This window comes from Dermochelys coriacea, chromosome 2 (assembly GCF_009764565.3).
Source record: "Dermochelys coriacea isolate rDerCor1 chromosome 2, rDerCor1.pri.v4, whole genome shotgun sequence".
In the NCBI taxonomy this organism is placed as follows: domain Eukaryota; kingdom Metazoa; phylum Chordata; order Testudines; family Dermochelyidae; genus Dermochelys; species Dermochelys coriacea.
Window position 1 is genome coordinate 235520809 of NC_050069.1, and position 25055 is coordinate 235545863.

General features: G+C 44.1%; 1 protein-coding gene across 1 annotated transcript; it reads left to right on the forward strand.

Moving 5' to 3' along the window:
• Positions 1 to 7291: 7291 nt before the first annotated feature.
• On the forward strand, positions 7292 to 12911 carry OTUD1 (OTU deubiquitinase 1). The gene has a single exon (XM_038392406.2). The coding sequence runs from the start codon at positions 10423 to 10425 to the stop codon at positions 11683 to 11685; it is 1263 nt and encodes a 420-aa protein (XP_038248334.1). The 5' UTR covers positions 7292 to 10422; the 3' UTR covers positions 11686 to 12911.
• The last annotated feature ends 12144 nt before the right edge of the window (positions 12912 to 25055 follow it).

Consider the following 25055-nt stretch of genomic DNA (forward strand, 5'->3'; position numbering starts at 1 on the left):
CTCCTCAGGCCCTACGCTACCAGCACTCCCAGCTATCTTCGAGACACCACTGACTTCCTAAGGAAACAGCAGTCCATCAGTGATCTTTCTGAAAACACCATCCAAGCCACTATGGATGTAGAAGCCCTCTACACCAACATTCCACACAAAGATGGACTACAAGCCGTCAGGAACAGTATCCCCGATAATGTCACGGCTAACCTGGTGGCTGAACTTTGTGACTTTGTCCTCACCCATAACTATTTCACATTTGGGGACAATGTATACCTTCAAATCAGTGGCACTGCTATGTGTACCCACATGGCCCCACAGTATGCCAACATTATTATGGCTGACTTAGAACAGCACTTCCTCAACTCTCGTCCCCTAATGCCCCTACTCTACTTGCGCTACATTGATGACATCTTCATCATCTGGACCCATGGAAAAGAAGCTCTTGAGGAATTCTACCATGATTTCAACAATTTCCATCCCACCATCAACCTCAGCCTGGACCAGTCCACACAAGAGATCCACTTCCTGGACACTACAGTGCTAATAAGTGATGGTCACAAACACCACCCTATACCGGAAACCTACTGATCACTATACTTACCTACATGCCTCCAGCTTTCATCCAGACCACACCACAAGATCCATTGTCTACAGCCACGCTCTACGATACAACCGCATTTCCTCCAACCCCTCCTACAGAGACAAACACCTACAAGATCTCTATCAAGCGTTCTTACATCTATAATACTCATCTGCTGAAGTGAAGAAACAGATTGACAGAGCCAGAAGAGTACCCAGAAGTTACCTACTACAGGACAAGCCCAACAAAGAAAGTAACAGAACATCACTAGCCATCACCTTCAGCCCCCAACTAAAACCTCTCCAACGCATCATCAAGGATCTACAACCTATCCTGAAGGACAACCCATCACTCTCACAGATCTTGAGAGACAGGCCAGTCTTTGCTTACAGACAGCCCCCCAACTTGAAGAAAATACTCACCAGCAACCACACCCCACACAACAAAACCACTAACCCAGGAACCTATCCTTGCAACAAAGCCCGTTGCCAACTCTGTCCACATATCTATTCAGGGGATGCCATCATAGGGCCTAATCACATCAGCCACACTATCAGAGGCTCGTTCACCTGTGCATCTACCAATGTGATACATGGCATCATGTGCTAGCATTTTCCCTCTGCCATGTACATTGTCCAAACTGGACAGTGTCTACCTAAAAGAATGAATGGACACAAATCAGACGTCAAGAATTATAACATTCAAAAACCAGTCGGAGAACACTTCAATCTCTAGTCACTCGATTACAGACCTAAAAGGGGCAATTCTTCAACAAAAAATCTTCAAAAACAGACTCCAACGAGAGGCTGCTGAATTGGAATTAATTTGCAAACTGGACACTAACTTAGGCTTGATTAAAGACTGGGAGTGGATGTGTCATTACACAAAGTAAAACTATTTTCCCATGTTTATTTCTCACAGGGGCAACAGTCTGTATTGGGTCACGCTCCTCCATGGCCAGGTGCAGTGTAAGGGGGATGGGGGGGAATCCAGGCCCACCCACTGCTCTGGGTTCCAGCCCAGTGACCCTCTGGTGGCAGCCACGTCCTGCCCTCCTTCTCTCCCCTCTACTGCTCACACTCCCTGGGCCACTTCCTTTCAGTGCTGCACCTTCTTGGCCCTTTCCGGCAGGGGCCTCAGCCTGGCAGGTATGAGGCTGGAGCTTTTCCTCTGCTCCGCTCTAGCTAAGATGCTATCCCTGGGCACCAGCCCTCCTCCCTTGCTTGTCAAGGAGAGATTCCTGTGTCTTCTGCTTTGCAGCCTTTATATAGGGCCCAGCCTGATTGGCTGCTTCCAAGCCTTCTCTGATTGGCTGGGTTCTGAGCAGCCGCTCCAAGGGCTGCTATTAACCCTTTGTCTGCCAAACAATTTGATAGTGGCAACTGCCCCACTACATTCTATATTTAGATTTCACCAGGCATTACATAAAGTCTAAACACATTCTTATAACACTAATATCTATTTAAACTATACTAATCCACAGATAAGATAGACTGGTTTCCAGTTATGCACCTGCCAGTGTTCAGTGAGGGCCTGGGCCATTGGCATGAGTTGGCATTTACTTTTGCCATGATCCTTGCCTACAATAAATTGCCAGCTGATAATGGCTAAACAGGGTGGCCAGCTGTGGAAATTGATCTCATTATCTTATTTATTAATACTTTAAAAATACCCTGCAAATTATGTCCATAGTTAATCTATGCAATCATGTGTTCATGTTACTTGTGTTCTCCATTCCCTCCATCTGTTTCTTCTATCCTCTTGTTATGCTTTGTCTTAGTCTACACTGTAAACTCTTTGAGGCAGGACCTGTTTCTTACTGTGTATCTGTACAATGCTCAGAACCACAGGGTCTTGATCTCATTTGGACCTTGGGATGCAACTATAATATAAATAATATATGGAAAAAATTTATATCAAACCCATTGTTTTGGTTTTTTTAGACACCATACTTTCCTAAATGTTCTTAAACTTCACAAACAAGACAGCAAAATTTCTTAGCAGTAGTAAATATAGAGCATACAACTGTCAGAAAAACATTGGCAGATATAACCAGTAAGTTTGTTAAGAATTAAATTCTGTCAAGCAGCAGTGTGTATTTCTCCTCTATAGGAAGGTCTTGGATTTCTTTATATACTCTTCTATGGAATTTTAACTTGTGGTCCTAGGTATGCTGATTCAACATATTAAGCAGTAATAAATTAAAGTAATAAATTAAATAAACATCACAACTGTTGCTATTATCCAGCTAAATCTAAATAGTCTGTCAAATATTTCAAGCATAAGTAACCTTTTATGAAGAATTTTAAGGTAAGTAGAAGAACAACAAGTTGGGGCAATACTTGTTCAGATGATCATTTAAAATATTATCTAAGCTCTTTCCCCTCCTTCCTTTCTTCACTTGTCAGTGTTCCAGCTGGCATATTTAATGTGTTGTTTATGTGTCAGTTATATTTTCAGTACTTGTTAAAGTTAAAAGTGGTTCATACTCCAGCATCCAGTTTAGCATCAGTGAATGCCAGTGTTGTTCCACAATTGTTTGTATGACTCTGGTTAGCCTTCTATACTATCTGAAAACTTCCTGGAATGTGCAGGGTAATCAGTGATAACAATTACATCAGTAGAAACTTTAGCTGTGGGAGATGTTTTTCTTTTTATTACTATAAACATATCTTTAAAGTATGTTCTACAATAACAAATGGCCATGTGCTCCACTGTGCTGAATGGTGCAGAGGAAAGTGCACTCACGTAAATCCATGGAAAATGGGTGAAGAGAGTTGCTAGGAAGGGAAAAATAGCTGGTTTAACAGTAAATCCTCCTCACTCTGTACAACTCTCTAGCCCTTCTGTGGCCACAACATGCATGGTGAGCTCTGCATGAACGGGGGATGAGAGAGAGTGCATGGAAAACCTGATATAGGAAGATTTAGGGAATAGTCAATCCATATGTCCTGGTCTCTCCAGAGCCAATAAGTTACACTGAAAAATAAAACATAGCCTACTCTGTTCCAGGAATCAATAATTCCTCCCTCTACAGCTTGTAAACACCATAGAGAATGTATGTCTGCTGCTAGCACAGGGCCTCAGTCAAAGGCATAATTATGTGGCCATTGCTTTGTGGGTGGTATGAATGGGGGGAACACACTTTTCCTAAGAATCTGTTTTTCACAACAATTGGCAGTCACACCACCTGGCAATCCCACTCTACCATTAGTTCTTCCTTTAGCAGGGGAGGATATAGTAAAATACAGACTTAGGCCAACTTTTTCAAACATGGGTGCCTAAAGATAGGCACCTAAATAAGTGGTCTGATTTTTCAGAGATGCTGAGCTCCCATAACTCCAATTGTGAGTACTGAAAACTAAGGGTAGGAGCCAGGATTTCATCCCAGGTCACTTATTGTAGGTGACTAACTGTAGGCACCCGTGTTTGGAAAATGTTGACCTTACTAAATTGTCAACATTTAAATAATAATGACAAAGGTGACATATTTCAAGGTGAAACCCCTCCTTTCATTTATTTTATGTAGGAAGAAGAAAATATTGGTACAATATACTAATGCAAAGAGATTGGTAAAAATTCTTTGGTCAGATCATAGTTGCATAACAAATAGATCTACTGTATATTGTGTGTTCTAATTTTGTTAGCGTGTTTACTATGTATATTTTAAAAATAAAAACTATTGTACGGGTAGTAAATTTATAGCATTTTATAGAGCTATTAGATGAGGAAAGAGCAAGGGAACAGTAATTTTGCTAACATTACCAACAATTGTTTTAATATTTGTCAAGTATATTAAAATACTCCCTGACATTTTTATGTTTTGATGATGAATTACATATCTTTTTTCCAGAATGTGTTGTAGTCTTATTTATTTAGCTATATGCAAATTGCTGAGTTCTGGGCATAATAATACTTAAATTACATAAATACATAATACTAAAATTAACACCTGTACATACATAACACATATCTGCCCCTTTCATCTCAAATGGCATACCCCCAAATTTACACCTCATATAGTAACAATCATAAATAAATAATAAGTCTACCATACATCAGCACACCATCTTTCCAAAAGATTGGTTGGTTGGGGGACAGAATGGTCTGCTGGACCCTCTGCCAGCAGGCTGGAGGTCCTCTACAAACTCACACCATCATTCCTGACTGGTCATTAGAATACAACAAATTGATTGACTGTGTCTTTTTCTATCCTCAGGACTGAGCTGCCTTTCTCTGTCTAACTCAACCAAACAATTTTTCTCCAGCTGTTCATACTTCATTTTCTCCTATCTCTGTCTTCATTATTCCTTTTCCCCAAAAGTCTTGAGACTTTTTTCTCTGTCCTTTTCCTTCTACAGTACTTATTTTACTGCTGTTGGCACTTATGCAATCCGCACTGTTACAGATCACATGTATGCTACCACTCTATATGTCACAGTTCAGGGCAACTTCACCTGTGTAACTGCACCAGCCCTCAGTGGTTCAACAAGGGCACATATTGTCAGCTTCCATCTCCCCAAACTGTTGCCTTTCTGGGTAGAGACCCATACCTCTCTCCCTTTTGACCAGGTTATTTCCAGGCTGTCCAGTTTCCTGCCTTCACTGTGTCATTCTCTGTACAGATTGTTGCCCATGGATGCCTGCTTGCTTTCTCTTCAGAGATGGCTAACAGGTGTAATTGCTATAGTTAATAGGTACCACACAGCACTTACTGTGCAAGTCTACTTTATTCTTAAGATAAAAAGTATTACAGAGAGATATATTAAAAACAAAAAAAGAATCTACACACATGCTAATAAGCTTACCAGAGTTCACCCAAACATGGATTCTGGTAGGAGCAATCCTTCAACCTCCCATCCAAGATGATTCCTTATGGTTACAAGTTCATCAGAGTTTGAGCTCAAAACAAGCACTCAGTCTTATGAGGCCTCAGTAGGCCCAGTCCTTCCAACCCTATCCTAAGGACTGGCATCCTCTGTAGATCATGGGTCCTGTACATTTGCTGCATCAAGAAGAAGGCTATGAGCCAGTTTAAAATCAGGCTATTTATACAAAAACCCTTTGTCTGTTGGTCTGTGGATAATCCAGTTTGAGCCAGTATATGCACACTTTTCCAAAGAGGTGGCTTCTCTGGAGATGTTACAACTTGATTGAAATTGCATAATCATCCCTTGCTTTTCTCCCATTTTACCTTTCCCATGGATCTACATACAATCAGAAGCGGATTAAGATTTTTTGGGCACAAAGAATATTTAGGCTTCCCTCATACATCCCTGCCACGGGGCCCCGCCCCCTGCTCCTCCCCTTCCACCCAAGGCCCCACCTCCTGGTCTGGCTGGAAGCTGGTAAAAGCTACCCAGGGAGCCCGGGCCATCATGGGGAGCCCTGGACTCTCTGTCTTCTCTGAGCAGTGCGCCCTGGGGGCAGGGACACAGGCTGAGGTAGGTGGAGGATCTGGGGCTCCCCACAGCTGCCTGGGACAGCTCTTACTACAGCCTAGGGTGACCATACATCCCATTTTAGCTGGGACAGTTCCTTTTTTAAGCCCTGACCCAGACATCTTTGGCAAAACTGGCCATTTGTCCTATTTGCTAATGCCCAGTTTTGCCAAAAAGAGGCTTGGGGTGGGCGGAAGGATGAGCAGCAGGGCAAGTAGGGAGGCAGAGGGGCTCTGGCCAGCTCTGTGGAGGGGGAGGGGGGAGAGGCTCATGCAAGCTCTGTGCAGGGGGAGGGGGGCAGAGGGGCTCAGGACAGCTCTGTGTGGGAGGATGGGGGGTGCATAGGGGCTCAGGACAGCTCTGTGCAGGGGCGAGTGAGGAAACGAGTAAGAAGTGATGATGCTTCATACTAATGGAAGAGTAGCTATTTATTGCCGTCTGACTGGAAAAATTCTTAATGTGTAATCATTGATTTGTCCAGGTCTAAAGAGTCTTAGCTGCTGGTCTCACTAACTATATTTGAAGGGAAGTTCAGAACATTCTGAAATACAGAAGTCATTCTCTAACTTTCAGAGAAGCTGTAATACTCTATGATCTTGTGGTAGGTTGCTAGCAATGCTCCTGGCTTACTGTGACATGACCATTCATTCTAAAAGTATCAACTTTCCAGGCATGCCAGGTCAAGCAAATCATTTGGACATCAACTAGTGCCTAGTGTTCCTTTTATATTTTAAATTCTGAAGTGGTAACTGTGGGAACATATTGGCCTTGTAACTCTTCACTGTAAAAGGTCCCCAGTACTAGAGTGAACTCCCCAAACGTGTTGACACGTTAATGTTCTCCAAAATTAAAGATTCTGTGATAAATGGTGACAGGTTTCGGGACAACTGTCTCTCTTAAATACCTAATATTTTTAAAGCATCACAACTTTTAACAATTTTTTTCAGCCTCTCCTCTTATCTTTGTACAAAGTCAGCTAGGAAATGCTGAGTCTAGTGTCAAAGTTTATCCTTTATTAAAATACCTAATGAAATGCTATGTTGTACTATTCCAGTAGCTATGACCTCAGCTGCAGAGCATGGGAATAAAGGAAACGGTTCCCTGAAATTAAGCCAATTGATAACTAAAGAAAAAGTTGCTATTTTTGATGAAGTAGTGATAAATTAACTCTGCTAGCTGAATCTTCTTTAATTTTTAGAATATAAGAAAGCTAAAAGAGGAAAGAGGAAAAACACTAGTACGATTTAAATCTTAGTGTTTTAAAGTTTTTAGGGGTCTGTCCCAATCAGATTATTGAAACTCTTCAGGAGGCATTTGATTTGTGGGATGAATTCTGGAGAAAATTTTAGAATGTAAAAAACAAAGTTATGAAGTATCTGTTCAAGGTAACTGGTGTATACCAGTTACCAATTTTTATTCAGCAATTGATAAGACTAAATGTTGGTGAAAAAATTGGATCTTAGAGTAAGTAAGTAATACTTGGCAATGTGTCTGTCAGAACATAATCAGTGGAGTGTACAGACACTGTGTCACTCTGTGGATGGAGAAGTAGATATGTGTCTGATAATGCCTAGGCTGAAGTAAATTGGGGCAACTTGATTCCAAGAAATTATGGGTATAGATGAACCAACCACAAATCATTTTGGGGACATAAGTTTTCAGATCACATTGTTTCCACTCCTATTATTTGATGACTTCTGGTTTCGTCTTGTAGGGGTCCTCATTGGAGACAAAACAGTATGTGTTTAGGGAGACATATAGAACTAATAGCTGGATTTATAACAGCATACACAGATTAACATGTGGAAATCCAATTTTGTGTGTGTATTTTCTACTTAGATTTACCAGAGGGAACTAAAAATGGGTTATACACAGAAATCTGTGGAAGTTGATGTGTTTGAACTACAGGATTGGGCATATGGCAGGATAAAGGGGAAAAAACAAGGGAGGCCAGAAAAAGAAAAAACAGAAAATTGTATTTAAAATAAGGGAATAATTAAAACCATTTTTAAAGTGGTAATAACGTGTTGATCAAAGATGGAGTTTAGAATCTGAGAGACAGAGCAGTACGTAATGAAGATTTTTTTACATATAGAAGTTATGCAGGTACAGGTAAATCAATACAATTATTGAGTATGTTTACAGTGTTGTGCTTGCACTCTTGCAACCCTGGGCAGTGAAGTGCAGAAAGGTTACTAGACAGGTCAATTCATGGAGCAATGTGGGATACTAGCAGAAAACTATTTGCACTGTCACAGAGCAGCCCTTTTTTTATTTTAATTTAATTTTATTTTATTTTAAGCATAGCAAATATATTGATTTAACTATGGAAATCTATTGATAGGAAACACATGTGTGGATGCATGCCTGCTCCCATTGAAATAAGCTGCTATATCACAGTATAATTTTTGGGTGTAGATCAGGTCTAGGTAAAGACACTGACTGAGGCAATGAATGGAGGAATTGAGCTAGAGCTGGAAGTAAATAGGAAGTTATAGAAAGGAAACAAAAGTCAGAGGAATCATGGAACTTGAAATCACCCATGGCACATTAATGGAATAGAATAAATGGAAGAGTGAGAGCCAGGCAACTGCCAAGAGGAGCCAAAAGGACACTAGATGACAGCCACACACTGGGAACAGGGAGAGAAGAGAGAGATTAAGGCCTTATCTAAACACATTTGTTAAACCAGTACCAACACCTGTGTGGGCTAAAGTTGCCACCTGTCTGGGTTTTACTTGGACAGTCCGTTTTTTGGCTTCCATGTCCGGGTGCCATTTAGGGGTGCCAAGTGCCCGGTTTTCGACCAGAAAGTCCAGTTGAAAAGGGCACCTAGCAACCCTAAACAATGGCATCCAAACCAAAAGTCTGGTTACTGCAGGGCCAGAAGAGGTGCCAGGTCAATAACCTGCATCAGTCCCTGCTCAGCTGGGGCTACCTCCTACCTGCAGGCAGGCTCCTGGAGAGGATCCAGCAAGCAACAGGAGTAGGCAGAGAAAGGCGTGAGGGACAAGGATGGGATCTTGGGGGAAGGGGGTGGAGCCTCGTGGAGGGGATGGAGCCTCTGGGAGGAGGCAGAGCAGAGGGTGGGGTTTTAGGGGTCTAGAAAGGTGGCAACCTTAGTGTGGGCACTCTTATTTCAGGTGGAGTGTGGCTTATTTTGGTTTAGCTTAAATAAATCCTTAACATATTTAACATAAACTGAAATATGCCTGGTTTAAACTGAAATTGTCCACACAGTCTCTTGCACTTGTTTAACTGTATGAGCTTAAAATAACAGTAGGGAGGAGCTAGAAATAGGAGACAGATCCACAAAAAAGAAGGCAGAAAGGGAAAGTCAAAGGGGTAGAGACAGGTTTTTTTTAGAACAGGGAGGTAAAGGGACATGATAGAGGTTTTGGATCAAGGTCAGCTTCTAAGATCTGAAATGGGAGCTGCAGAGTAGCAGTGGAGATGGGAGAACAGGAAACGGGAAAAGAGGTGCCTATTTTGGCCAGGCCTACTTTCCACCTCCCTCTTCCCTTTTTCAAATGTCACTTTGCTTAGCTTTCTCCCCAGATAGTTGAACAGACCTGAAATCCCTTGATATTTGTGTGGATATTCACCACTCCAACAAGGACCACATTATATGCTAGGATTTGGGGAGCCCCGGGGCACATGCACTCCACCCCAGGCATAGGTGAAAACTTAGGAAAAAATATTCCTTGTCTGCCTTTTCTCCTCGTCCTCCTCCTGTGTGTTTCGATGAAGCTAGAGAGGCGCTGCACTTCCAAACCCATGCCATTTTGCCGGAATCAGGGGCTTGTTTTTACCACTAACGGGGGAGAGAGGAATGTACTTTTGACACAGGACATGTGGTTGCGGCAGCAACTGCTGGCAGGGCGCCGGGGCCCGGCGGAGCCTGGGACTCCTGTGGGGGGGGGGACGGACGCGCACGCGCACGCGCCTGCCCTGGAAAGCTGCACGGCCTCACCCACTGCCAACGCACAGCCCCGGGGCAGCAGCCGGGCACCCTCGCGGCTCCGGGGGGGAGGGGACAGGCCTTTCTTTCCGCCGCGGCGGGGCGGTGCTCGGTGACGTCACAGAGGGGACGCCACCAGGCCCCGCCCTCCACATTCCAACGTGCCGAGGGAGTGAGGTAAACAAGGCCCAGCCGCCCCGCCCCGCCCGCCCGGGCCCAGCAGCTTCCAGAAGGGCCGCGCGCGGGGTAGCGAGGCGGGGCAGCCCACAGCAGTGGCGCAGCAGGAATTGCCGCCCTCCCGCCGCACTGCGGGAGGGGTGATGCCCCTGTTTATTTTTGCCCGGGCGGCTCATCCTCTCCGGCTGCCCGAGCGCGGCCGCTGCCCGCCCTGGCCCCGGCCCCGGCCCCGGCCCCGCCTATAAAAGGCCGCCTGCGGGGGGCTGAGGATGCAGCTTTACAGCTCCGTGATCACCCACTACCCGGCAGCGGGGGGAACGGCGGCGCCGGCGCCGGCGGCAGCGGGCGGGGCGGGCGTTTTCAAAGTCTCCCTGCCGGCGGTGCCCCCCTCTCCGGACGCAGCGGGCCACAGCCCGGCCGCGGAGAGCCCCGCTAAGGAGAGTCTGGTGCCCGGAGGCAGCGGAGCCGCCATGACTGCCTTCTCCTCCTGCCTAGAGCTCATGCCCGGCGGGCCCGCGGCGGGTCCGGGCGGCAGGCGGGCGGCGGCCCCGCAGTACAGCTCCAGCGCGCAGATCACCGTGAGCCGCAGGAGGCCGCTGGAGAGGATCGTGCCCATCCGCATCGTGCAGCGCCCCGAGCCCCCCGTCGAGCTGGCCCCGGCCTCTCCGCAGAGCCGAGCCTGGCTCGAGGGCATCCTGGAGAGCATGAGACAGGCCGGCGGGGAGCCGGAGGCCGCCGCAGCCCCGCACCGCCCGGAGGAGCCCAGCAACCACAGCCTCCGCCTCAGCGAGCACTGCCAGGCTCTGCAGGCGGCGGCGGCCGGCGCCCAGCCCGGCCCGGCCGCCACCTGCGGCGGCGAGGAGAGCAGCGGCCAGGCCCTGCCCCTGCCCTGCTCCCCGCTAGCGGAGGAGGAGGGCTCCAGCCCGAGGAGGACGCCGGAGCGGAGTGAGAAGCTGGCTCTGTACCTGGCCGAGGTGGAGAAGCAGGACAAATATCTGCGGCACAAGGGCCGGTTCCGCTTCCACATCATCCCTGATGGAAACTGTCTGTATCGCGCCGTCTGCAAGGCGGTGTACGGGGACCAGCGGCTGCACAGCGAGCTCCGCGAGCAGACTGTGCACTACATCGCGGACCACCTGCACCATTTCAGCCCCATCATCGAGGGCGATGTGGGCGAGTTTCTCATCGGCGCCGCCCAGGACGGCGCCTGGGCCGGCTACCCTGAGCTCCTGGCCATGGGGCAGATGCTGAACGTAAACATTCATCTCACCACGGGCGGCAGGCCAGAGAGCCCCACCGTCTCCACCATGGCCCACTACCTGGGCCCTGAGGACCCGGCCCGGCCCAGCATCTGGCTGAGCTGGCTCAGCAATGGGCACTACGACGCTGTGCTGGACTGTGTGTGTCCCAACCCGGAGTACGAGGCCTGGTGCAGGCAGACTCAGGTGCAGCGAAGGCGGGACGAAGAGCTTGCCAAATCCATGGCCATGTCACTGTCCAAGATGTACATCGAACAGAACACCTGCTCCTGAGACTGCCCTGCCTAGGGGCTCAGAGCCCTACTCCAGGTCAAGAGAGAGTTTGCATCGACCATGGTGATGATGCCTTAATCCTTCATAAAGCAGCGGACTGAGGAGCCTCCCTACAATATTAAACTGGTGGGGGACAAGAAATCCAAACTTGTATTTGTAATATTCTCTTGCATAATGTTAGCCCTGGATTATTTGGAAGCGGATTCTCCATGTATATTTGTGGGTTTTTTTTTTCCAGTTCTCTATTTTCTAGAAGAATGTATTTTTTGCACATTATTTTTTTAAACTGTTACCTCCATCTCCTACATCTCATGTTGGCATCTGGTTTTCAGCTGTGCAGCCAAAAAAGTTTGTAAGAGGTTTATTTTGTAAATAAGGTTTATGATATAACGGTTGTTTTTGTTTTTTGCGTGATTTGACCCATACAATTTAAGCAACCTAATGAAATTGGTGTCAGACAGTTTGAGTAGTAGCTGTACTGAGTTTCCCTGATTGACGGAAAGTAAATAAACTTTTAGCTAAACCATGGTTTGCATAAAAGTGCAGAAAACTTTTAAATAGCTACTTCAAAAAGTTTTTGATTGCCTCAAGCACAGAACAAGTCTTATAAGCCAGTTGGAATGTAGCTATTCATGAATGGTACAGGGAGCAATTGTGACTCTTCTGTATTTAATTACTGCTTAGAGTAAATTGGCCTTTGGTTGCTTGGGTGACTCACCCATTGTTCCATTTATATTTTATTCAATTGTAATAATAGAAATTTAATATAGAATGTTGTGATAAGATAATAGTTTGTAGGTTTGGCAAGAATTGGCTGTATCTCAGTATTTGGGTTTCTGAGGGTTTTTTGTTAAATGCCTTTTCTTTGCCCCTTGGCACTTGCATTGCATCAGCAGGCTGTTATCACAACACTTTACTCCTTTTGATGTTGGTTTTTTTTTTTTCCTTCTAATCAAGAATATAATGCACTGTCCTATGTTATGTTATGTAAAAAGTATTTAAACCTAGACTTGTATGGTTTGCTGGGTCAAACATTAAATGTTTCCAACCTGAGAGCTATCTTCTTTAATCTCCTGTTAACTTTAATTTGTTAGACATATTTATTAAGTAATGCAGTTTGTACTTTTTTTATTTTGTAATATTTTGTGATTTTTTTGAATTACTACTGTACTTGTATAATAGGAATATTCTTAGCTAAAATTGAATGAATAAAGTGTATAATTTTATTTGGTTTTTCTTTACATTCTTGTTCTTAAGAGTTGCATAGTGCTGTTTATGTGTCTATAGAGGAATATTTTGTCTCCTGCACAGTGACATGTGGTGGGAGGAAACAAAAAATGACTACAAAGATTCTGGTCTTTGGAGGGGAATGTAAAAATACTGTATCTGCAGGTTTAATAAAACTTTGTTTTTGCATAAATAGCTTAAGCTTTTCAAACTTAAGTAATTATGAGGTATACTACAATATATCTTATTAGACAGATTTTTTGTATGCTATGTTGCTGATAATTCAGTGCCTAGCCAATAATGCTAGAAGACCATTCTTAGGCAGACACTTGTTTTTTGATGTGCAACACAGTTACTAAGACTAGAATTGAGATATGAAATGGTTCAAGTCAGAACAACAGCTGCAGGATCAGTAGCAAGTATCATCGTGTACATCTACACTGCAATAAAACACCATCTGCAGTTGGTCTGACTTGAGCTCATAGGGCTACAAAATTGCAGTGTAGACCTTTTGGGCTCTGGAACTCTCCTCTTAACAGCAACTCAGAACCTGTGCTCTGGCCTAAGCCTGAACGGCTACACTACAGTTTTATAGCCTGAGCTCTGTGGAGCCTGAGTCAGCTGAGCCAGGCTAGCCACAGGTGTTTTATTGCAATGTAGACCATACCAATTGGATACTTATTCTCTACTCTGCAATTCCATGGCACTTGTGTCTTTTACTACTGTGATACTATAATGTAGACTAACTTCTTTCTGTCTTTAGTCAGCTGATGAACAAGATTAGAATTTTACTAGTTGATGCCAGTCCACTTGTGTTTGATCATAGACTTTATTGAATCTCCTGCAAAGAGATAAAATTCTGAGCTAAGTAAGCTCAAGGCAAAAATGTATGCGCACATTATATTTAAAAGAAACAATAAAACATTAAACTGTAAGAATGATTACTAGGAACAACTAGATAAGATGGCAGACTTTAAGGATGAGACTAACACAGCTGCTATTCTGAAATATTGAGTAGTTCATTACCAGTATCTAAATGATTTTTTTTAAAATTATGATAAACAGCAGCTGATGATCACACAAAGAACGATCAGCTATTGGTGTATCGTGAGTTAGAGTGCAATGTACTGAATAACATATCTAACAAAGCTACTGGAAGCATTCCATGCCTAAACAACTTATAATATCCTCAGTTTCCTTTTAGGGCCTTTAAAATCAGTTGTCAGTTTCAGCTCTGCTGTGATATAGCAATTGCCGCTAACTTGAAAGTCTCTAAAGGAGTAGAGAGGTACATAAGCTAATAAAGGGGAACTTACTGTATATTGTGCATTTTTGGGATAATTTCTATTAAAGTATAAATTGTATACCACTCAATTTGTGCCTAACTGAACAGTACATTATTGGTTCCCCTAGGGACCAGTTCCAACCATTCCTTATTGCTGTAGTTCTGATGTCACAACAGAGTGCATGCTGGAGTGTCTAATTTTAGGGGATGTGGAGTTGGGGAGGATCACTTTCAGACTTGGCTATTTTAAAAACTCGTTTGCAATGACATTTTGCATATATTGCTGAGGTAAACTGAACTTTGATGTTTATATTTGCAATTCATATTAAGTGTGCATCTACCATAAAAGAGGTATTTGAGTTGAATGTGAAGACTAAACCCACACAAATTAGAGACAAAAACATTTTTACCTCCAGCGTTTCAAATTCAACCTGGGCAGTAAGACCTCTACGCTTGGAGTTCTTTGCTGATGTAGCTCTGCCAATATCCTGCAGCAGCAAAGCGCTTCTGGGGACAAAAAAGTGCAGTTTTGCTGATACTTTAGAATCTCAGTTACGGACACCTCAAGAATGGAGGTTGTCCGTAACTCTTAAATGTTTGTAACTCTGAACAAAGTGCAATTCAGACTCCAGGTCCAGCAGCTGATGCTCCAGGCCAGGTTTCAGCAGCTGAGCTCCCTACTCAGTGCCTACATGAGGCTGGCAGCCCCAGCAACTTGCTGTAAGTGGCTGCTCCTGCATGGACGCCAGGAGGGGGAAGATGGAGGGGGAAGAAGCAGCCCAGATGTACCTATCTTTAAGATAGGTTTCAGAGTAGCAGCCGTGTTAGTCTGTATTCGCAAAAAGAAAAGGAGTACTTGTGGCACCTTAGAGACTAACAAATTTATTAGAGCATAAGCTTTCGTGAGCTACACCTATGAAGTGAGCTGTAGCTCACAAAAGCTTATGCTCTAATAAATTTGTTAGTCTCTAAGGTGCCACAAGTACTGCTTTTCTTTTTATCTTTAAGATGTAATACAGGCACAGTACACTATTTGGATTTTTTTGGTTTTGGTCTCTGGTGCTGCCTGATTGGTTACTTCAGGTTTCACTTGCGGTCAGTCTGTAACTCTGGTGCTCATATCTGTGAGGTTTTGCTGTATAGCTATATCTACACTAGGGGCTTTTACCACCACATTATGTCAGTCAGGAATCATACCCCTGACACACACAAGTTTATAATGTTAAAGCTGTCCCGAGTCAACTAATTATCATTCTCATTTCGCACTCCCACCTTTATGTAACATCCCCATAAATTACTAGTGAACAAATGCCTTTGATTGCACCTGTGCTATCCTGTTGTCTTCAGTTATACCTTCAGTTAACTATTGGTGCAACCCAGTTAATCTGCAGTTAATCCATACTGCAGTCTGCATCTCCTATCTGGAAGCGTGCAAGCCACTTGCACCCACAAGCATGACCAGGGAGAGCTGCTGGTGAGCCTCAGGCCTGTCCCAGTTGACCAGGCTGGGGGCGTACAGTCATGCTGAAGGAGTTGCCTGGGCTGGGCGCTGGCTCCTGAGACCAGCGGCCCAACATGCTGCTGCTTTCACTGCTGCAGTTCCTGGTAGAGCCCTGCAGCTCCACCCATATCCGCTTTAAATCCATGCATATAAATTTTGTATCCACACAGGGCTCTAGCAGTATATTGTTTTTTGTTTGTACTTTTCTGTGCTCTTAGCATGTTTAACAATTACAAGTGTTTGTGATTAGTATGTAGGTAATGAGAGCACAAAAGGATGCATTGGATCAACTTTGGCATTGGGGATCACCAGTGAGTGGCATTTTTAAGAGCTACCAAAGTGATTAGTGAGCAAAAAGTGTGTGGGTGTTAGAATATTTAAAAGGACAACAATTTTGTCAGTTGTAATGTAGTCAGAATATTGTAACTCCAAAATATCTTTGAGGTGGGCCTTAAGTTGTGAACAGTTAAAAGAAGAGAAACGTCTTAGTTCAGGCATTTTAATAATACTTCAATGTGTTTCATAAAATGTAATGTATATATGTAGTACATGAATGAAAGTGGCTTTTCTGTTTCAGGAGCTGGTTCACTTCTAATTTGTAGTCTGTTTTTAAAATAAGCATAGCATATCTGCTGAAAGAAGACAGTATTTACATCACATAGTATACGCTGCAACTTCTGTGATTCACTACTCCTGGGGAAATTTTGTGCTACTGCAGCACAGGAGAAAAATGCCTCCCACCCCCTAGATTTTCTTTGCTTCCTTGTAGAAAATGGTTTCTGTGGGGAAGCAAAGAGAAGCTGCACCAGTACTCACTCACCCCTCCCTGGCAGCTCAGACCCCTCTGTTTGGTGGGGAGGAGAGGTAAATTACGGTGGAGGTGGGTCTGGGCATTAGTCACAGCTGGGGGGGGGGAAGAGAACAGAGACAGAGTTCCCCCTTCCCTGCATGGAACAGCTGGGGCTGGGTCAGACCAAGCCCTAGAAATTTCTCCTGACCGCAGGAAACTGCATTTTGCAGGGAGCCAGCTGGGGGGGGGGTGAGACTCAGCAGGGGTTAGGCAGACAGGAGGAGCCACTTCCTGTACAGTGATCCCTCCCCCAGCCGTGCACCCAGAACCCCCTCCACCCAGCCCCCTCTGCATCAGGAGCCACCTGCACCCAGACCCTCCCACCACTACCAAGCCTCCCAAACCCTCACCCCCTGCATCAGGAGCCCCCCCCTTACCTGGACCCCCACCCCATTGAACCCCAACCAGCTGTACCCTGACCCCCCAGCCCCTCTCCTCCACCTCACTGAGTTCTCACCACCTTCACCTGACTCCCCTGCAGAGTCTCATTCCCCCTGTGCCCAGAACCCCTCATTGAGCTCCTTTGCATCCGGATTCCCCACTGCACCCAGACCCCCTGCAAGCTGCCTGCATCCAGACTGTGCTACACAGAACCCTGGTACTCTTGAGGGAATTCTGCACCAAACAATTTAATATTCTGTGAAGTTCTGCATATTTTATTTGTCAAAATAACACAATATAATCGCACCATTTTCAATTATTTGCTGACAAGTATTTTGAAATAAATTACCAAAATAATTGAAAACGGTGCGATTATATTGTGTTATTTTGACAAATAAAATGCAGAATTTTGCAGAATTTTAAATTATGTGCAGATTTTTTAATTTTTTAGTGCAGAATTCGCTCAGGATTATATGATGTACAGGTATGCCAGCCTCCTTATCTCGCATCATCAGTAGGGCTTTGGACCTAAACTTTCAATATTGCCGTACAGCAGGGGTTCTCAAACTGAGGGTCAGGACACCTCAGGGGGGTCACGAGGTTATTACATGGGGCATCACGAGCTGTCAGCTTCCACCACAAACCCTGCTTTGCCTCCAGCATCTATAATGATGTTAAATATATGAAAAAGTGTTTTTAATTTATAAGGGTGGGGGGTTGCACTCAGAGGTTTGCTATGTGAAAGGGGTCACCAGTACAAAAGTTTGAGAACCACTGCCTTACAGCATGAGCTACATTAGTTGGGAACAAGAGAAGGCTGTTATGCCAGAGTTGGGGATGGGCAACTGGGGCTGTATGCTGGATCTGGGGGTGGGAAGCGCAGCTCTCTCTCTCTCCCGCCCAGTCCTGGAGGTAAGGTCACTTCTGCACCATGTGGTGATCAGGACAGCATGTGCTGCTGCTGAGGCTGCATTGGTGTGGTGTAGGCCCAGCTCATTAAACTGTTTGTTTGTGTTCAGTTGTTATTTTGGCATGCTGTCAACTTTCCTGATTAACGCATTTGACAGAAGGGAAATGGTGAGTCTCTCACTAAAAACTTCATATGTGGTGGTGGTGCTTCACTTAATCCGTTTTGGCTTCTTTGTTTTTCGCTTGAGGTTTGTTTTTTCTTCTTTTGCACAAATGAGCCAACCATCCGTTGTAATAAGAGCAAAAGCAAAACAGCAATTTGGTGCATGCTTATAATTAAATGTGCGCACTGCATTGTAGCAAACAGATTAATGTACAGATGGCAATGACTTTGTATAATGCTGTACAATCTTAGAAATCTGTCAAAATGCACAGGCGCCAGCTGAGGACCTGGTATGTCTGGAGGAATCCGCTTTGCTGGTTATTTATTGCTGTGGGTAAAATGTGCACAGTAAGTTTTTTTTCCCTAAAGCTTCTCACACCCTGCCCCCGCCCCCAAAAAAAACCCCCAAAACATTCTGTTCCTCCCAGTTTGAGAACCTCTGCTCTAGACCATGGAGCCCACCCTGCTGACTATCAAAGGCATCTTGCAAAGACTGGTAGTGTGAGAGCTGCTTGAAAAAAGTGTGAGGTAACCTAGATACAGGGTTGCTATAAGCTCCTTTTGTAACTTTGAAAAGGTCATTAATTATGAGTATTGGTGGTGTGTTGCTTAAGAAACAGTCAGTTAGGCAGAGGTGACTTGCTTTAGGAACTAAAGCTAACGCAAGTCCAGTGCCCCACAGTGTGCAAGCTTACTCTCTGTGGAAAATATTTTAATACCTTTTCACTCTCTTATTTTTCTTGTACCTTGAATTTAACACTTCTGACCCATAATTGCCTCTCTTTCATGACTTACAATAGAGGCAGAGTGTATATGATATCTGGGGGAAGGGAGGAGTGTGTGTGCATATATGCATGTATTCCTGAAAATGGATTTTTGTAACAAAATGACCTGTTCTTTAATATTGGCTAGGAATAATTTAGGGTGGGATTTTCAAAGCTCTGTGACTTGGGAGCACAAGTCCCATTGAAAATACCCTGCCCTAGTGAATAGCTTACCCAGCAGGTTGTGGCAACACAGGGCACAGTAAAGACAAATGTTGAAACAGTTAATTTTTTCCACTTTACTTTTAGGGTAGGAGAAATGTTGTTTATATCAAATTATGTGATGTGCCTGCTTCACTCAATTTTGTAATTTGCCTGTAAACAGAATGTTTGAGCGAATCTGTTCCTGTTAATTGTTCCTCAGCTAAAGCCATTTTATTTAAACTTTTTAAGTTCCTAGATTAATGGTTGGAATATATTCAAAAAAGGAAAATGACAATCAATATCTTTGAACACATCCCTATGACTGAATGGTAAAATACATTTAATTGGCTAATACTTAGACCTTTATCTGTCATTATCACTAACAAAGTGAATGGCAGAGTCTAAGATCCCTCAGAGGGAATTGTTCAGCACCCCAATTGTTTTTTTTTAAAATACCAAATGGTCTCAGCTTGATCAGCTGCCATAGTGTGAATGGTAGGAGTGTGACTCTTTCAGAGGGCCGGCAACCCTTAAGCTTTATGCATCAAAACTACACCCTAAATTCTACTTTGAAACTAATTGGCAGCTGGAGCAGTGTGTGGTGCACTGATGTGATGTCTGCATGACTTGTTAGTAATAAGTGGCATTTGCTTCTTGTATCAGAACGTTTCTGACTGATCTTAATCTGCAACCCCACATACTGTATTGCATTAGTCCAGGGGTTCTCAAACTGGGGGTTGTGATCCTTAAGGGGGGGTCACAAGGTTATTATTGGGGGGGTTATGAGCTGTCAGCCTCCATCCCAAACCCTGCTGCGCCTCCAGCATTTATAATAGTATTAAATATTTAAAAATGTGGTTTTAATTTATAAGGGGGTGTCACACTCATAGGCTTGCTGTGTGAAAGGGGTCACCAATACAAAAGTTTGAGAGCCACTGCATTAGTCTGATCTTCAGGTGAGAAAGATCTGGATGACAGCAGCAAGGTTTGTATCTGAAAGGGGCAATTGTATCCTCCTTTCCAAGTGTTGATACTAAAATGTGTCTTGGCAACAGCTTCTACCCAAACACCTAGAAGCAGTTATTCTTTTAACTAGACTTCTAGGTTATGAAGCTGAGTAACTAAGGGTGGGTGGATGAACACACTACTTCAGTCAAGTGGATTGAGATAATCTCTGCTAATTCTTTTGGTTGCTTCCTCTAACCTTTGGGCATTATCTCAGTCTTCTCTGGACTGAGCTGTAACCAGCCTTGTCACACACTAGGTTCTGATAGATGAGATAGACATAAAGCTGGGTATTGTCAATAGACCGAGGTTACTGTACCCCATGCCTCCTTCCTGATTTTCTTAAGGAGATAGTATAAATGTTTAATATGAAGGGTGATAACATGCTATTTGAGAAAGGCCAGTGGTCCCCAAATTTTTCAGGTTGTGCCTCCCTTACCCCTGTCCATGTCCCCACCCCTGAGCCAGGGCCAGATTGCAGCTCTGGGGAAGGGGAGGCGGACAGGGTAAGGGGGCCAAGGCAGGGCAACAGGCGATGCTGGGAGTGGAACCCTGGCTGCAGGCCAGGAGCCAGGACCCCAAGTGCATGGCTAGGAGTGGGGCTGGGTGACGCTCCCTCTCTGCACCTCTTGGGGTTTGGCCTGGGCCCCAGATATACCCCCCAAATGGCCCTCTGTGCCCCCCAGGAGGGTGCATCCCACAGTTTGGGGGCCTCTGCCTTAGAGGTACGAACAATTGCCCATAATCTTGGGATCTCTCAGACAAAAGTGTTCAGAGCTGCTTTGCTAATCCAGGCTATAGACTGCAGATATGTTGCCATTATCTTATGCTAACCAGCATTTGACAAATCTGAAAATACCATGGATGCTTGAGGAGATCATTAACCAATGCAATTAATGCAGTTTTTTACCAAACCCAGGCCTGAACTCAGATTTAATTGATATCAAGGAAATCTTGATTACTCCAAACATTTGTTTCTGTCTATCTTATGTACTTATATGTCCCCTGTTACCACAGTATCAGCCCACCTTAGTCTTTTTTTAAGAACTTTTGCGGCAAATTGCCAGTACGATTATGGTGGGTCCCGCACTTCCTCTTCTTGCAGGAGGGTGGGGGGCAAGAGAGTTCAGGGCACAGTTTCCTGCCCCTGAACCAGGGTATTTACTGTCCCACTAGTAACCCAGAGAAGGGTAGTGGAAAGGGAAGGACCCAGGCCCACCCTCTACTCCAGGTCCCAGCCCAGGGGCTCTAGGGATAGTGGTAAACCACTTGAACTAGTGCTTCCTTCCCCTGGGCTACTTCCCTCTCCTGCTCTTCAGCTTGTGGGGCTTCCTTCCCCCCCCGGTGTCTCTTTACCTAGGGTGGGGATCAGGGTCTTCTAGCTAGCCACAGCTCTGCTCCAACTCCTTCCCCTGGCTGATTGAAGCAGCGGCTTTTTATCAGGTGACTAGCTTCAGGTGCTCGAATTGGCTTCAAGTGCTTTTAATTAATCTATAGAAACTTTCCTTTCCTCTACGGAAAGGCTTCTCCTCATCCTGGGACTTACATATCTCTCCTATATCACTCTCCTGCTGCCTTCTGGCCATGCTGTATTGCTTTTTAATTGATTTTCATAAAGCAACAAACAATGAAAAATACAAAATGGTAAATTACGTACAGCTTGGATATGTTTTCAAATATTGCATACTTCACTGGATCTCCAAGAGAATTAGTAAATTGTAAAAGACCACACAGTACAAAACTAGACAATACTACAGAGATATAATAGTTAGGGTGGGGATAACAGTAATACAGTAGGAGAAGACCTATATGAATAGGGAGAAGAGGGGAACCTGGGCAGAGGGAGGGAAAAAGAGGAGGGATTAGGTGAATTGAGGTCTGGCATTTTTTGATCCTTCTCAAGTTTTTTTTATTCAAATGTGTCTAGAATTGGTCTCCATATTTCTCTGAATTCATATAATTGCTGTCCAGTGGCAGAGCATATTACGTAATGTTAAAAAGTCTTCTGTGGATCTCAGGTGGTGCTTGATACAACAAAAGATTTTATATAGGATGCCACAGAGGTTGTACAAGATAAAGGCATCCTCTGCTTGTTGGCATTGTAAGAAAGAAAAAAAAGACCCCTGATGCATATGCTATAAGACTGTCCAACAGTCAGGCAGCTGTGGAAAGAGATGGACACAGGAATTAAAATAGTGCTCTGTTTTAGAAGCCAAATCTCAGCTGAAAATTATATGTAGGTTATTTACCTGCTAAGAGGGGTTTAACTCTGCCACAAAGACTTTTTGGTTTGTTGACAGCATCAATGATCACCAAGTTCATGAGTTGACAAATATGGAAGAGTAGACTTATGCCCAGAATAGAGTAGAGGTATTTGGCCCCGTCTGAGTTAGCAGTTAAAGAATACAAACATAAGAAGGCTATACTGGGTCAGACCAAAGGTCCATCTAGCCCAGTATCCTGTCTTCCCACAGTGGCCAATGCCCAGTGCTCCAGAGGGAATGAACAGAACAGGTAATTATCAAGTGATCCATCCCCTGTTGCTCATTCCAGCTTCTGGCAGAGGATAGGGACACCATCCCTTCCCTCTTGGCTAATAGCCATTGATTGATTGATTCTCCATTAATTTATCTTGTTCTTTTTTGAACCCTGTTATAGGCTTGGCCTTCACAACATCCTCTGGCAAAGAGTTCCACAGGTTGACTCTGCATTGTGTGAAGAAATACTTCCTTTTGCTTATTTTCAACCTGCTTCCTATTAATTTCATTGAGTGACCCCTAGTTCTTGTGTTATGAGGAGTAAATAATGCTTCCTTATTTACTTTCTCCACACCAGTCATGATTTTATAGATCTCTATCATATCCACCTGAGTTCTCTCTTTTCTAAAATGAAAAGTTCCAGTCTTATTAATCTCTCCTCATACAGAAGCTGTTCCATACCCCTAATAATGTTTGTTGCCCTTTTCTGAACCGTGTCAAGTTCCAATATAACTTTTTTGAGATATGTCAACCAAATCTTCACGGAGTATTCAAGATGTGGGTGTACCGTGGATTTATATAGAGGCAATATGATATTTTCTGTCTTATTTTCTATCCCTTTCTTCATGATGCCCAACATTCTGTTTGCTTTTTTAACTGCCGGTGCACATTGAGTGGATGTTTTCAGAGAACTATGCATAATGATTCCAAGATCTTTTTCCTGAGTGGTAACAACTAATTTATACCCCATCATTTTATATGTCGAGTTGGCATTATGTTTTCTAATGTGCATTACTTTGCATTTATCAACATGGAATTTCATCTGCCTTTTTGTTGCTCAGTCATCCATAATCTCATAATATTACCTCATAATCTTCAATGTTTTCAGTCTCACAACATGCTAGTGATGTAGTGGAGGCATTGTTTCCTAGTGCACAGAGCACTGATCTGGTGCTCAGGAGTCCTAGGTTCTATTCCTGCCTCAGTCACTGGCATGCTGGGTGAACATGGGCAAGTCATTTCACTGCTGTCTGCCTCAGTTTTCCCATCTGAAAATGGGGATAATGATATTTTCTTTCTTTATAAAGCACTTCGATAACTACGGATGAAAAGTGCTACATAAGAGCAAGGTATTTTGTATTACAATTTCCAGTGCTGGGGGAGGCAGCCTGATATGGTGGAGCAGATAGAGGTCTCGGATGTGGAAGACCTGTGCTCTTTTCCAGGCTCTGCCCTCGATCTGCTAGGTGACCTTGGGCAGGACATTTAACCTCTCTATGCCTCTGTTGGGAAGGTAGGGCTCATCAGCCATGGCAGGCAGTCCACTTAGGAGAAGGGAAACTCTGATTTCAAACCAGGAGCATCAGATCTGGTGAGCTGTAAAAGTAGTGCCAATTGCACATGCTCTGTGAGTCTACACTGCTAACCCTGCTAACAAGGCAAAGGAAGGAGTATTTCCTGTACTTTTTCATCACAACTTTACTTTTCAAAAAGAGGAGTTTGAAGAGAGATTGATTGGGTCAAGAACTGCACTTTTACTTTAGCAGAGATCTAATATGTTCTTCATTAAAATAAGGTGGAACTCTGTGCTCCTGAAAGGAGGAACCACCACAACTGGTCCCCTCTCCGGACCTCCATATTCCTAGTTCTGCTGATGGTCCATCCCCTTAACAACCCCAAGGTGTTCATCAAAGGGAAGTAGCTGCTGTAGCGACCAGAGTGGTGACTTCAAGAATGGGCTGCAAAAGGTGACTTAATAATATACCCATTCTTAAATTAGAACTGTGCAACCCCATCCTCAAAAATATATATGTTGGGTGTCATTGTTTCCAGACCAACCAAGAGAGAATATAGGAGAGGAAATGGCCAGGTGGGGAATAAATAGCAAGAACAGAGCAGTTTGTACAGAAAGATCTATTTTCCATGCAAACATCCTTAGTGATAGTGGAGGACAGAGAAATGGAAAAACATATGACATATTATCCTATCCTGAAGGACGACCCATCACTCTCACAGACCTCGGGAGACAGGCCAGTCCTTGCTTACAGTCAGCCCCCCAACCTGAAGCAAATACTCAGCAGCAACCACACACCACACAACAGAACCACTAACCAGGAACCTATCCTTGCAACAAAGCCCGTTGCCAACTCTGTCCACATATCTATTCAGGGGACACCATCATAGGGCCTAATCACATCAGCCACACTATCAGAGGCTTGTTCACCTGCTCATCTACGAATGTGATATATGCCATCATGTGCCAGCAATGCCCCTCTGCCATGTACATTGGTCAAACCGGACAGTCTCTACGTAAAAGAATAAATGGACACAAATCAGACGTCAAGAATTATAACATTCAAAAACCAGTCGGAGAACACTTCAATCTCTACGGTCACTCGATTACAGACCTGAAAGCGGCAATCCTTCAACAAAAAAACTTCAAAAACAGACTCCAGCGAGAGACTGCTGAATTGGAATTAATTTGCAAACTGGATACAATTAATTTAGGCTTGAATAAAGACTGGGAGTGGATGAGTCATTACACAAAATAAAACAATTTCCCCATGTTATTTCTCCCACCCTCCCCACCCCCCACTGTTCCTC

Coding starts and splice junctions, on each gene's coding strand:
- OTUD1 (XM_038392406.2), top strand. CDS start 10,423: ATGCAGCTTTACAGCTCCGTGATCACCCACTACCCGGCAGCGGGGGGA.